Genomic DNA, 12966 nt, shown 5'->3' with positions numbered 1-12966 from the left:
TCTGCTGATCAATATTTTCAGCACATTCAGCACATGTTGTTTAAAAATCCTGTGCGCTATTTTAACAGTTGTTCATCCCTTTATTTTTAATTCATTTAATTTAATTGATGAATTTTTATACATCTCCACAGCCCCAAACCACACTAAAAACACACACACACAAGCCCTGCCTGGTGCCAACTGGTAGGCAAACTCTGCTGATGTCAGCACACGTGAGCACAATTTTTGAGCCTAGGAAGCCATCTAGAGGACAAAATGAACAAAGACTTTCAGCTCCTTTATTTCCTTTTTCACAACTGAGGATCACATCCTATTTCCAAAATGTCCCCACCCTGTTCAGAGATTCATCAGAATTATTTTCTCCTCACTTCTGCAAAGGGGCAGACATTTTGAGGAAAATGTTAACCCCCAAGGGCCGGGGACCTGGTGGGGGAGAGGCGGGTGAGAAATTTACAAAGTGGCAAACTCGAGCCCAACGAAAATAAATATTACGGGAAGCGACTGGCCACATATAACCTGATGTGCCACATAATTTGCAGCTCTGCAGTCTTTTCAGGGTCTTCAGGAGTCCTGTGATTGACTGTACCAGCAAAGACAATATGGCATATGTACATATAAGCAGTCGGTAGTTGTAACCCATCCCATGGGAGAGGGAGAATCTGGGTTGGTGTTAAGGAAAATGAATCAAAGCTCCAGAATTACTTTTGTTTTCATATTGACTGGCCAAAATATTCCATTCTGCCAACTTCACTTACTACAATTTTCAAAATAGCTTATTCCACCAAACTGAGATTAGTAATTTTTCAAATATATTAACCAGTTTTAAATTTATTAACTGGTTTCAGACAGATAGGCCCCGATTTTCCCGAAAGTGCGGGGAATTGTCGGGTTCCCCGAATGTCGGGTTCCGACCCGAATCTAAATGGGTCAGCTGCACGCAATTTTCCCTCAATTGGCCAATTAATTTCCAGCGTGTGGGCACCCTTGCTAATTGTCCATTTCCAGTCAGAAAGCCCCACAGTATGATGTCATCATTCGTGGTGCTTTTAAAGTGTCCAGCAAGCTTTTCAACCTCTGCAGGCTTCCCAACCAGACTTGCAGAATGGCAGAGGAGCCTGCACCAGCTGCTGCCAGCGGCAGAGGCCGAGCTGCCGCCAAGTTTGACGAGATGTCACTCCAGACATTGGTGGATGGGGTTAGGGCCCACAGGGAGGTCCTCTTCCCTAGCTCAGAGAGGAAGAGGCCTCCCAAAGAGACCAGGGCTGCCTGGATGGAGGTGGCTACAGAGGTCAACTCTCAGGGAGTCACCCGACGGACCTGGATACAGTGCAGGAAGCGCTTCCACGACCTTCACCATACAGGAAAAGTAAGTATGACGTTTCCATCACCCTCAACCTGATCCCCATTGCCTTTCCCCAACAGCACTCAGCTTCGGCAATCTCTTCCTCCACATCCCACGTCAGTCACATCCATGCACCCTTACCCATTCCCTATCTCTCTATGCTCACCTTCACATAACTATTCCACCATGCAGCCCTCACACTGCCTCTCACTCTGATGCTTGGAACACAACTGACAACACACAGGGAGGGCCCTTGGTCTTGCAGCCTCACACCATCTTTGTCTCCTTCTAAGTATCTATGCTATGCAATCTCTACACTCACTCCTGCACTCTCACTCAAACTCCACTTGTCTCCCTCATTGCAGGAAAAGAGAGCTCACAATAGGAGAGAGCGTGCGAGGACTGGAGGAGGACCACCCTCAATCGCCCACCTGAGCCCCTGGAAGGAAGCTGTGATGGAGATTGCTGGGGCTGACGTGCCTGTGGATGCTGGGGCAGGAGAGACAGGAGCAAGCCCGCAAGCTGGTGACAGAATAGTTCCCCATCTCTCTCATTGACATAGCATGAGTTGCTGATATGATTCTGTAGCCACATCATTTGGACTTATGAGCATCTGCCAAATCCAATGTGCAAGTAGCCTTGGCATCACATCTCTAACTCTTTCCTTTACTCCCCCACAGGACCATCCGGAGCCCCCGTCGCTACTGCCAAGGAGGAAGAGGCTTTGCTGCCAGACTCCTCAGAGGAAGCTCCAGCCTCTGAGAGCGCAGCGTCAGCAGAAGTAAGCGCACCCAGCACCAGCGCAGACACTCACACCTCGGGGGGGGCCTTCGGGACGTAGAGTAATGTTGTCACCTGGTGTTTCACAGCTCACAAGTGAGCATCAGCAGATTGTGGAGACAGGGACAGCAGTGGAGAGTCCTCGTCGGAGGGCGCAGGCCTCTGCCAGCTCAGCTCAGCTGCATGTTGACCCTATGCCTTTGGGTCCATCCGCAAGAGAGGAGGTGTTGGATCTGCATGCACAGATGCAGGAGTCTCTGGCAGGTTTTGTCTCCAGGGTCGCTGCGAGTGTGGAGGGAATGGAGGAGTCCATGGCGAGCATGAGCAGAGCCTTATTGGAGTCATTGGCGCATGAAAGCATCACCACGGAAAGGATGGCTACCTCCGTGGTAAGGCTGGCTACCGCCGAGGAGAGGAGGGCTGCGGCCGAGGAGAGGAGGGCTGCGGCCGAGGAGAGGAGGGCTGCGGCCGAGGAGAGCTGCGGCCGAGGAGAGGGCGGCTGCGGCCGAGGAGAGGGCGGCTGCGGCCGAGGAGAGGATGGCTGCGGCCATCGAGGTGCTTAGTCGCCAGGGTATCAAAAACAAGGTGAGTGCTCAGAATAGAATGACATCTCTTGAGGAGCGATGGGCATCTATTGAGCACCGAAACCAGGCCTTCATGGAAGTCCTTCTGAGCAGGACTTCAGTGCAGAGATGGGTCCCCATGGCCCCCCTGATGTGCAGCAAGGTGCTCTCCAGCCACTTGCAGGCGCTGAGGGGGAGCTGACCCATGAGAGGGAGGTTGTTGGCACACCTCAAGGAAGTGGGGGCTCCTCTCCACACGCTCACACTTCCATGCCACTTCAGAGCCCTCGGTCAGAGCCCCACCGGAGTCCACACCCCAGTGAGATAGGAGTCTCAAGCCCTGCACAGCCGCAGGAGCAGCAGACTACTGGCGAGCCCTCACAGGCTCGCCACCCCAGAGGACGCCCGCCAAAAGTGTCGAGACAGGCGCAGCAGGAAATTGAGTAAGGGGCCTCCACATCTGCTGAAGCCACAGGGGTACCACTACGTAGGAGCACGTGTAAGAGAAAAATAAAGCACCACTAATCACAAGGGTAGTCACTTGGGTGAAAAGTCTTGTAAATAGTTTTAATGCCATCAGTTTCCTGTACATTAAAAATCTGGTGGCAACTGCTGCAGTTATGGCGTCTGTCATTTGGCGAATGGGGATATCACATAGAGGCCTTAGGATAACTTGCAGATGTCAGCAAGTTGGTCAAATAGGTAGAAATGCGCAGGCATGGGCCACTGTCCATGGACAGTTAAGAAGCAGTGAGGCTGCAGTGTTTGATGTGCCAGGCTATGCAAATCTGCCCAGGATGAGTGCGTTCCTTGCATTCCGCCCAGCAATGTTCTCGCGCACTGGTGCTGCTGGTTGGCGGGCCACTGCAGGATGCTCGTTTCCGTCCTCCTCCTCCTCCGCATCATCCTCCTCCTCGGCGGCTCTGTGAGGAGCCTCTTGGTCCTGCGGAATCGGCAAGCCACGACGCTGTGCCATGTTGTGAAGCACACAGCATACCACGACGATTTTGGAGACCCTGGCTGATGAGTACTGTAGGGCTCCACCTGATCTACTGAGGCATCTGAAGCGCATCTTCAGCAATCCAATGGCTTGCTCGATAATGCATCTGGTGGAAATGTGGCTGGAGTTGTAGCGCTCCTCAGTGGCACACTACATCACGGGCAGCATTGTGCTCCCCAGGACCCACACCCATTGCAGGAAGAAGTTTAATGACCTCACACGGATGGTCAGGGTGAGTGAAGGCGTCAGCAAATGCTACATACCACCATCTGTACCACAAGCTTCACACACTGCTCAATGCACCACACCCCCAGCACTCACCCACCAACATTCTCTGCCTAGCAACACTCACACCCACATCTCACACCTTGCACACAATGACAGCTATTCAACTATGGCAGGCACCAGGCACAAGGGTTATTAGTTATTAGAATTCATATATGTGTAATATGTTTATAGATAAATGTATTAATTGTGTTTGGAATATTTTCTGGTCTCTCTCAATTACCCTTTGTGCTCAGGAGGATGCTGTGATACGCCATGAGACAGGGATTGTATGATGGGGATGTGGTGAGCTACAGGGATCTGGGGTTTCATTCATGCAAATCAGAGTTTGATGAGCCGGTCACGGACAGCCTGTCCGGAAGGCCGATTGTCTCGCTGCCTCCACCCTCCCTTCTGTTCCTCGTTGTCCTCTTCTGCCTCGTCCTCCTCCTGAGGTAGTCCCGCAATCCCTGCTGGCAAGGGCTGCGGCCTCATGATGGCCAAGTTGTGCAGCATGCAGCAGACCACCACAAAATGGGACACCCGCTCCTCCCGAGTGGTCAAAGCAGCGAAACCATTGCTTCAGTAGGCTGATGGTCTGCTCGATGATGTTCCCGGTGGCAGCATGGCTCCCATTATATGAGTGCTGGGCAGGAGTGTTGGGGTTGCGGAGGGGAGTCATGAGCCAGGTGGAGAGCGGATAGCCCTCGTCTTCGAGCAGCCAACCGCGAGTTTGACGTGGTGGCTGGAAGAGTGCTGGCACACCGGTCTCGTGCAGGTTGAAGGCATCATGGCTGCTGCCAGGATAGCGGGCATTGACGTTGAGGATTCGCTGTGTGTGGTTGCACAACAACTGTACAGTGAGTGGTAGCCTTTGCAGTTACGGAAGATCTCAGGATTGTTATGCGATGCCCGCAAAGCCACATGGGTGCAGTCAATGGCGCCCTGCACCATGGGGAATCCCGCTATCCTGGCAAAGCCACATGCACCCTCGTCCTGCTTCTCTCTGGTGATCAGGAAGCCAATATAATCCCTTATCCTGGTGTAGAGAGCCACAGTGACCTCCCGGATGCAGCAATGGATGGCGAGATGTTAGATATGTCTCCGGTTGCAGACTGGAAGGATCCGCTGGCGAAGAAATTGAGGGCCACGGGGACCTTGACTGCCACTGGGAGAGCCATGGTCGTCCTGGTCTGAGGCTGGAGGTCTGGTTGCAGGAAGTGGCAGAGTTCTGTGACCACCTCCTTGGTGAAGTGGAGCCTCCTAATACACTGCTCCTTGCTTAATTGAAGGTAGGAGAAGTGATGTTGGAAGACACTAGGAGGGTAAGGCCTCCTGTTAAGAGCCCTGATGGCCCTCCTGCTCCCTCTGCGCACATGTTCCCATCTTTCTCGCTGCCTCCGCCATAGATCCTGGAGGGCGAGGTCCACTGCCAGTACAGCCCCCATGACTTTTAGCAAGTGTTGTAGGTTGAAGCTTTTCAGAAATAATTATGGAGTTTTGTACTTACCACAACACTCCCTGATACCAAAGAACCTTGAAATGACTAAAGAAAACTCTTCCAGTAGCACACTCAAACTTCAAAAACCTGTCAGGTGCGAGTGATTGGTGATGATCCCTTTAAATAGCATCGCTGGAGCCAGCTTCCTGCTGCTGCATGCCACCTCAACCTGTTGTCCATTTCTCCAACTGATAAGTCCATTGGCTGTAACGAAGTTGGGAGATCGGGCGTCAAGCGAGCGTTGCACACTCACTGACGTCACGATCTCCATGATGGCAAGGTCCCTGGTGATCGCATTCAGCGGCAACGCTACCGGCAACACCGATATGGCGTACGGCACTGAAACTGGCATCAGGTGTCATTAGAGCTCTCAAAGGCGTTTTAGCGCCATCTCGTGGCGCTAACGTGTGGCACAAACCACACGAATTTCTCCCCCAATATATCTTGTTCATTTTGTTCCCAACATTCTGATTCATAAACGTTGTGATGAGAATATCCTTCAGAAATGTGATGAGGTATGATATTGCTAGAAACCAACTTCTAGAATGCTTGGATACTGACTGACTTTCAGACTCTAAATCTGGCCAATTTAAACCAAACCATTCAAATGTCGCCCTGTCTGGCTACATGGGCATAGACAGCACAGAGAAAAGAAGCAAAAAAAACCTAATAATTTTTAGTGCCCCACTGAGACCATCCATTATAAGTGGGCTGGTTTCAGTAATCTGTTCACGTAGACACAATACAGCAAACTTGGACTAAAGTTCTGGATCGCAGTAAAGTTGAAATTTGCAGTGCCTCAGTAGCCACATTACCAAATAAAGGATTCAACAAATCCTTCTCAGAAGCTGCCATTTAAAAAAAAACTGTTAGAATAGCGCATAATATTAGGGCAAGTTATCAAATACAAGAGATATAAAAAAAAGCTTCAAATGTTGGAAATTAAAACAAAGCATGCTGGAAATGCACAACGGCCTGTCAGCATCAGCAAAGAGGTCAGATTTAGAATCCTTCACCAGACCCAGAACATAGGAACAGGAGTAGGCCATTCAGCCCCTCGAGCCTGTTCTGCCATTCAATGAGATCGTGGCTGATCTGTATCCTAACTCCATCCACTCGCCTTGGCTCCATATCCCTTAATACCCTTGGCTAGCAAAAATCTATCGATCTCAGGTTTAACATTATTAATTGAGCCCCAGCAACTACTGCTTTTTGTGGGAGAGAGTTCCACACTTCTACCACCCTTTGCGTGAAGTAGTGTTTCCTAACTTCTCTCCTGAATATCCTGGCTCTGATTTTAAGCTTATGTCCCCTTGTCCTAGCTCCGCTCCACCACCCACCGCCCTCCCTCCCTCCCCCCGAGCGGAAAAAGTTTATCTACCCTAGCAAATCCTTTCAAAATCCTCAATCAAATCAAACCTTAACCGTCTTTATTTCAGGGAATACAAGCCTAGTTTATGTAATCTCTCTTCCTTGGAGCCCTGGCAACATTCTGGTGAATCTGCGTTGCATTCCTTCCAAGGCCAATATATCCTTTCTAAGATGCGGTGCCCAAAACTATACACAGTTGGTCTAATCAGGGCTTTGTATAGCTGTAGCAAAACATCCTCCCCTTTTATATTCTAGCCCTCTAGTTATAAAGGCTAACATTCCATTAGCCTTTCTGATTATTTTTTTGTACCTGACTACTACATTTTAGTGATCTATGTACATAGACCCCGAAATCTCTTCGGACCTCCACTGTTCCTAGCTTCTCACCATTTTAAAATACTTGGATCTATCCTTTTTTGGTCCAAAATGGATGATCTCACACTTACCTGCATTGAGATCCATCTGCCACAGTTTTGCCCACTCACTAAATCTATCAATGTCTCTTTGTAATGTTATGCTTCCGTCTACACTACTTCCTATGCCACCAATCTTTGTGTCATCGGCAAACTTGGATATATGGCTCTCTATTGTGTTATCCAAGTCATTAAAAATATAGTGAATAGTTGAGTCCCCAGCACAGATCCTGGTGGGCACCACTAGTCACTTCCTTTCAATTCGAGTATGTACCCATTATCCCTACTCTCTGTCTACTACCGTCTAACCAATCTCCTAACCAGGTCAATAATCTGCCTTCAATTCCATGAGCTTTAATTTTATCTAACAGCCTCTTGTGTGGAACCTTGTCAAATGCCTTCTGGAAGTTCATGTAAACTACATCCATAGACATTCCCCTGTCTACTACTTTAGTTACGTCCTCAAAAAATTCAATTAGGTTTGTTAGACATGACCTACCCTTCACAAATCCATGTTGGCTCTCTCTAATCAGCTCAAATTTCTCCAAGTTCTCAGTCACCCTGACCTTAATTATTGATTCCAATAACTTCCCCACAATTGTTAGACTAACTGGTCTATAATTTCCTGGTATCTCTCTCTCACCTTTCTTAAATAATGTAATACATTTTCTCTTTCCAGATTCCTTATAGACCAATTGTTTGCTTCAATTATTTTCTATGATCAAAGATGAGGACTAGCTGCACTAACAGCCGTAAAAATCATGAAAATATGCAAGTTAATCAGATTAACAAACACATTAAAACAAAATTCAGACTTTGGACTAAACCTTGTGAACTTTGGGCAGAACAATTTGGGTCTGATGCTCATCAGAACCCACAATTCTGACAGAAAAGATTTTCTTCCATCAGAATATTGGATTGTGATGAAGAATCACATCCAAAACTTTAACCTGTCTTTCTTTTCCAGATGTTGAACGACCTGTTGTCCATTTCCAGCATTTTTTTTTGTGCTTTTATTTCAGATATCCAGCATTCTTGTTTTTTCTTTATTTCCTCTAGTTTTCTGTTGTGGTTGGATCCACTGGGATAGCAGGCATGTAAAGCAGAGTGTCTTCTTTCTTTGGTGGCAGTTTCTCATTATATCTCACATTCTTTTTTCCCCTCACGTTTCCAGTGTGGCCTTAATGTTTGCTGTTAATCACTGCAACAGGGGTTGAGTGTTATCTTCCATGCCCCTATCCTCTATTGCACAGGTCATCCTCCTCGGTCTTGCAGCTTCCACTGTGTGGGACATGCTTTCCCCCCTCCCACCATACTGCCAACTCCCAAAGTACAAAATCATGAGATAATGGCTTGGCTGCTACACCCCTTTTTGTATTGTATTTTTATGCTACTTTCGAATTGTAAGCTTTTTCACAGCAAAATGTATAAATGAATCAGCATTGCACTGGACACTAACTGCCATATAAAAGGCGGACAAGCAATTTTATTACACCACCCAGATTAGTCAAGAACGAAAGTATTCTAAACTCTTAAGCATTACAATATAGATTCACTAGTATCAAGAACTGACAAAAAGAGGCATGGATTGTTAAAGTGCAGATAACTGTTAGGTGTAAATAAGGGACAGGTTGCTCCATCCCCTAATAGTAGAACATGAGTAACCAATACTAAACCTTAAAAACACTAATACATTAAAAACGCTGCAATACACGAACAGTCCGATTAATACAGTAAACACATTCCCCATTCACCCTACATTAAAAATGAAACTCCAATGACTCCAGTAAAAATGTAACCTGTGTGCCCTACAAACGCACCATGTGTACCTTATAACAGGGAAACATACCCTGTGTGCCTTACAATAAATCCAATGCACGCCTCATATCCTACAGACAAACAAACAAGCCTGTGTACTCTAGATCAAGAGAACAAATCCTATGTACCATACAATGCTTTCCCTGTACCCTACAGCCAAATAAACGCTCCCAAATATATGTTGTAAAATAACACATAAATAAATATGGTACAAAACTCACGTGAGAAAGAGGGTCAATGGAGGACTGTAAACAGCAGAGATGCTGCCTGAGAGAGGTGCAGTCCTGGGGAAGCAGAACGGAACTAGAACGTTTTGCACTACTAAACTCTCAAATTAATGTTAGCAGGTTTATACTGCAAAATCACTTGTACAGTATAACCCAGGTTGTCCAGCACATTAGTGACTAGCCTCACGTAGCTAACTGGAAATCCAGATGTGGCTAGTTCATTTTTGATTAGTACATTAAAAATGAATAATAGAGACCGTCGTTGGGCATGTGACCTGAATACTCATTCACACTCTGCATGTGTACTTTAACCTTTTTGTGCGTTTGTTGGTTAAATGGTGAGACGAAAAGCTTGTGATCCTTGTGAGTGCTTTACTTTGTTGATCACTGAATGGTGAAGATGTTTGTTTAGTAAATATACAAATGTGAAGTACTGAGAGGGTGGATGTAAGGCTTTTTCCTATTAAAATTAATGCATGTAGCTAAAACAGTGTTGCAGTAGCCACATCTGGGGCTTATCAGCAATTTCTATTGGCCAGCACTGATCTAGCCCAAAGCTGCAAATGATGCACAATCCTTTTGAATTGCAGGGTATTTCCCACTGTAATGATGAGCAGTCATAGTTGCTTAAAAACCATGATTAGCAACCTTAATTGTGGCTGCCAGACAGCAGGCTAGGCATTACATTGCTGGCCAACACTGACGAGACATGCGCTAAGTCTGTCCACAACCATTAAAAAAAACAAATACTGTAGTCTCTCCTTCTGGAAAAAAACATTCATATTTGCCACTGGGAACACTGCCTCTGAAGGTGCCAACAAAAAAAACCCGCCTCTTCTGCTAGATCTCTGCAACTTGGACACAGTAGCACTGTACCTTCAGCCTCTTCTGCAGGAGAGGTTCCCTTCCCCACCCCCATATTATGGCAATTAAGCTGATTTCACATTCTTCTCCCCATTAAAAAAGACTTGCTGCAAAACTTTGCCGTCTAAATATTCTCAGCATTTCTTGGTCGGAAAAGGGCGAAATGTACATTAGTGACCATTCCATAGCAATTAGAATGTCCAGTTACATCAGTGCTTGGATTCCTACTTTTAATCTTCATAGCAGTATGACCATTTGCAATGTAAATTGCCCATTTGCAAGTTATTTTGAATTCTGAATTTACTTAAAAACTTCTCTTTGGTATTTGCAATTCCTTCAAATTTCCACGCCACCCGTCACCTTATATTCCTCTCACCTCCCCATCTTCCCCTGACCAGTCACCTTTCCTTACCCCTTTCATTCCAGCTCACCCATCACCCTTCCTTCTCCACCTCTCGGTCACCCATCTTGCCCCCAAACACCCACACCCTCCATCACTATTCCTTCTTACTCTACTCCCCACCTCTGTTCCTGAGGCTCAAACTGTATTTCCAATAAGTCAGAGAAATGATCTATACAGGGCTATATGGTTAGACAGGGCTACAGAATGTAAAGGAAATTACTACTTCATTGCGTAGATTTACAACATAACAACAACTTGTATAGCGCCTTTAACGTAGTAAAATGTCCCAAGGCGCTTCGCAGTAGCGCTATCAAACAAAATTTGACTGATAGCCACATAAGGAGATATTAGGGCAGATGATCAAAAGCTTGGTCAAAGATGTTGGTTTTAAGGAGCGTCTTAAAGGAAGAGAGAGAGGTGGAGAGGTTTCGGGAGCGAATTCCAGAGCTTAGGGCCTTGGCAGCTGAAGGCACGGCCATCAGTGGTGGAGCGCTTAAAATCGGGGATGCTCAAGAGGCCAGAATTAGAGCAGTGCAGATATCTCGGGGGTTGTGGGGCTGGAGAAGATTACAGAGCTAGGGAGGGGCGAGGCCATGGAGGGATTTGAAAACAAGGATGAGAATTTCAAAATTGAGGCGTTGCTTAACCGGGAGTCAATGTAGGTCAGCGAGCACAGGGGTGATGGGCAAACAGGACTTAGTGCGAGTTAGGACACGGGCAGCAGAGTTTTGGATCACCTCAAGTTTACGGAGGGTAGAACGTGGGAGGCCGGCCACGTTCGTTGGAATAGTCAAGTCTAGAGGTAACAAAGGCATGGATGAGGGTTTAAGCAGCCGGTGAGCTGAGGCAGGGGCGGAGTCGGGCGATGTTCTGGGAGGTTGCGAACAGTCTGGTTAAGCCTCACACAGTTGCCAGGGAGAGGGAAGGAATCAACGGCGAGGGAACAGGGTTTGTCTGAAGACAATGGCTTTGGTCTACCCAATATTTAGTAGACAGAAATTTCTGCTCATCCAGTACTGGATGTCGGACAAGCTGTCTGACAATTTAGAGACATTGGAGGGGTCGAGAGAGGTGGTGGTGAGGTAGAGCCGGGTGTCGTCAGCATACATGTGGAAACTGACGCTGTGTTGCCTGACATTCCAAATGTTTTTAGATTATAGAAAATTACTGATTTTAATAACTTTGATGAAGGGTGTCTATTCACAAAATGTTTTACATTACCAGGGTTTTTATTTTTATTTCAAATTTCCAAATTTCAGATTTAAGGTCACCAAATCATACCTAACACCACTTATTAATTCCCTTTAACAACCTCTTCCTCCTCATTGTGTAGAGAGAAGGAAGTACTCAAAATTGGAAAATGATCAAACTATTACTGTAATAACTTACCTTTAATTTCCACTTCAGCATTGACAAGTGGGTGCAGGTTAGGTGAAGAAAATGCAGTAAAACTTCCAGCGTCTATTTTTGTCACCCGATTTCCTCTGTATAATTTATGTTGAAAATACAGGCTAACCTAAATAATTAAACAAAGTCAATAATGCAAATAGAATAGTAATAAATAGGCTGCTGAACTGCCATATCAAACAAGATCAGACATCTGAACTCAAAGGAGGGTGCACACTTACCTCTGGTATTACAAACTGGCCGGCGATCAGCAGTGCCCCAAGCAAGTTATCATGGCCGTCATTTCTCATCTCATAGATGGGAACCTGGAACAACAGAGGCAGTTGTAAATCCGATTTGGCAAGGCAGAAAGTACGAGACAGTACAGTACCAGAGTTATCGGTTAGTGATTGTGGAGTAAACTGAATGGCTGCATTGCATTTTTTTTTGTTATACTACATAACCCTCTATTTCCTTCCCACCCGAGTTATTTTCTCCTCCCATTTTTCTGGTTGCACCAAACCATACAATGCCTGCGGCCAAGGTAACATGTGAACGACCTACTCCCAGTGATGGAGTCTCCCAATTTTTCGAACTCCCTCTGGGAAAATGATTGGCTTCTGCTTTGAACTATCCCACAAAAGCACAGCTGAACAATGTGAGGGCCCACAGATGTGATCCCATATCCCACAGCTCTACACTCGGACAGCACAGGATCCCTGCTCTGATAGTCTCTTTTTTTCCCCCATTACACCTCTGTGAAGCATATTGGAACATTTCTTTTTTACATTAAAGGCGCTATATAAATGCAAGTTGTAGTTGTCATTATTCTTGTTTTTATTCAGGATTCCAAAGTTGACGGCGAGTCGTAAAGGACATCCTTACAGATGAAGCGAGAAGGAATGCAAAACCTTTCTGCTTCAAAATTACTGGAGAGAAAAGTCATTAAAGGGAATTACATTCGAACCACAAAAATCAATCAGAACTGTTTATTAATAGAAGTGAGATATGTGTTGACATGAATCTTGTCATTC

At 46.3% G+C, this 12966-nt stretch overlaps 1 protein-coding gene across 5 annotated transcripts in view; it reads right to left on the bottom strand.

Annotated features, from left to right (window-relative positions):
• The window catches only part of aspg (asparaginase homolog (S. cerevisiae)), a 149596-nt gene that overhangs the window by 64118 nt on the left and 72512 nt on the right, over positions 1-12966 (bottom strand). For all 5 annotated transcript variants that reach the window (XM_086003096.1, XM_086003095.1, XM_086003097.1 and 2 more), the window contains exons 5-6: positions 12175-12258; positions 11936-12062 (exon numbers count right to left, since the gene is read on the bottom strand). In XM_086003096.1, coding sequence (XP_085859222.1) covers positions 11936-12062; positions 12175-12258 — 211 coding nt within the window. The remainder of the gene's footprint in view (positions 1-11935; positions 12063-12174; positions 12259-12966) is intronic.

Source organism: Somniosus microcephalus, chromosome 12, assembly GCF_052327205.1.
Source record: "Somniosus microcephalus isolate GS21.2 chromosome 12, FLI_Smic_1.0, whole genome shotgun sequence".
Classification (NCBI taxonomy): Eukaryota; Metazoa; Chordata; class Chondrichthyes; order Squaliformes; family Somniosidae; genus Somniosus; species Somniosus microcephalus.
The sequence above is the reverse complement of the archived record's forward strand: the minus strand, read 5'-3'. Positions and strand labels throughout refer to the sequence as shown.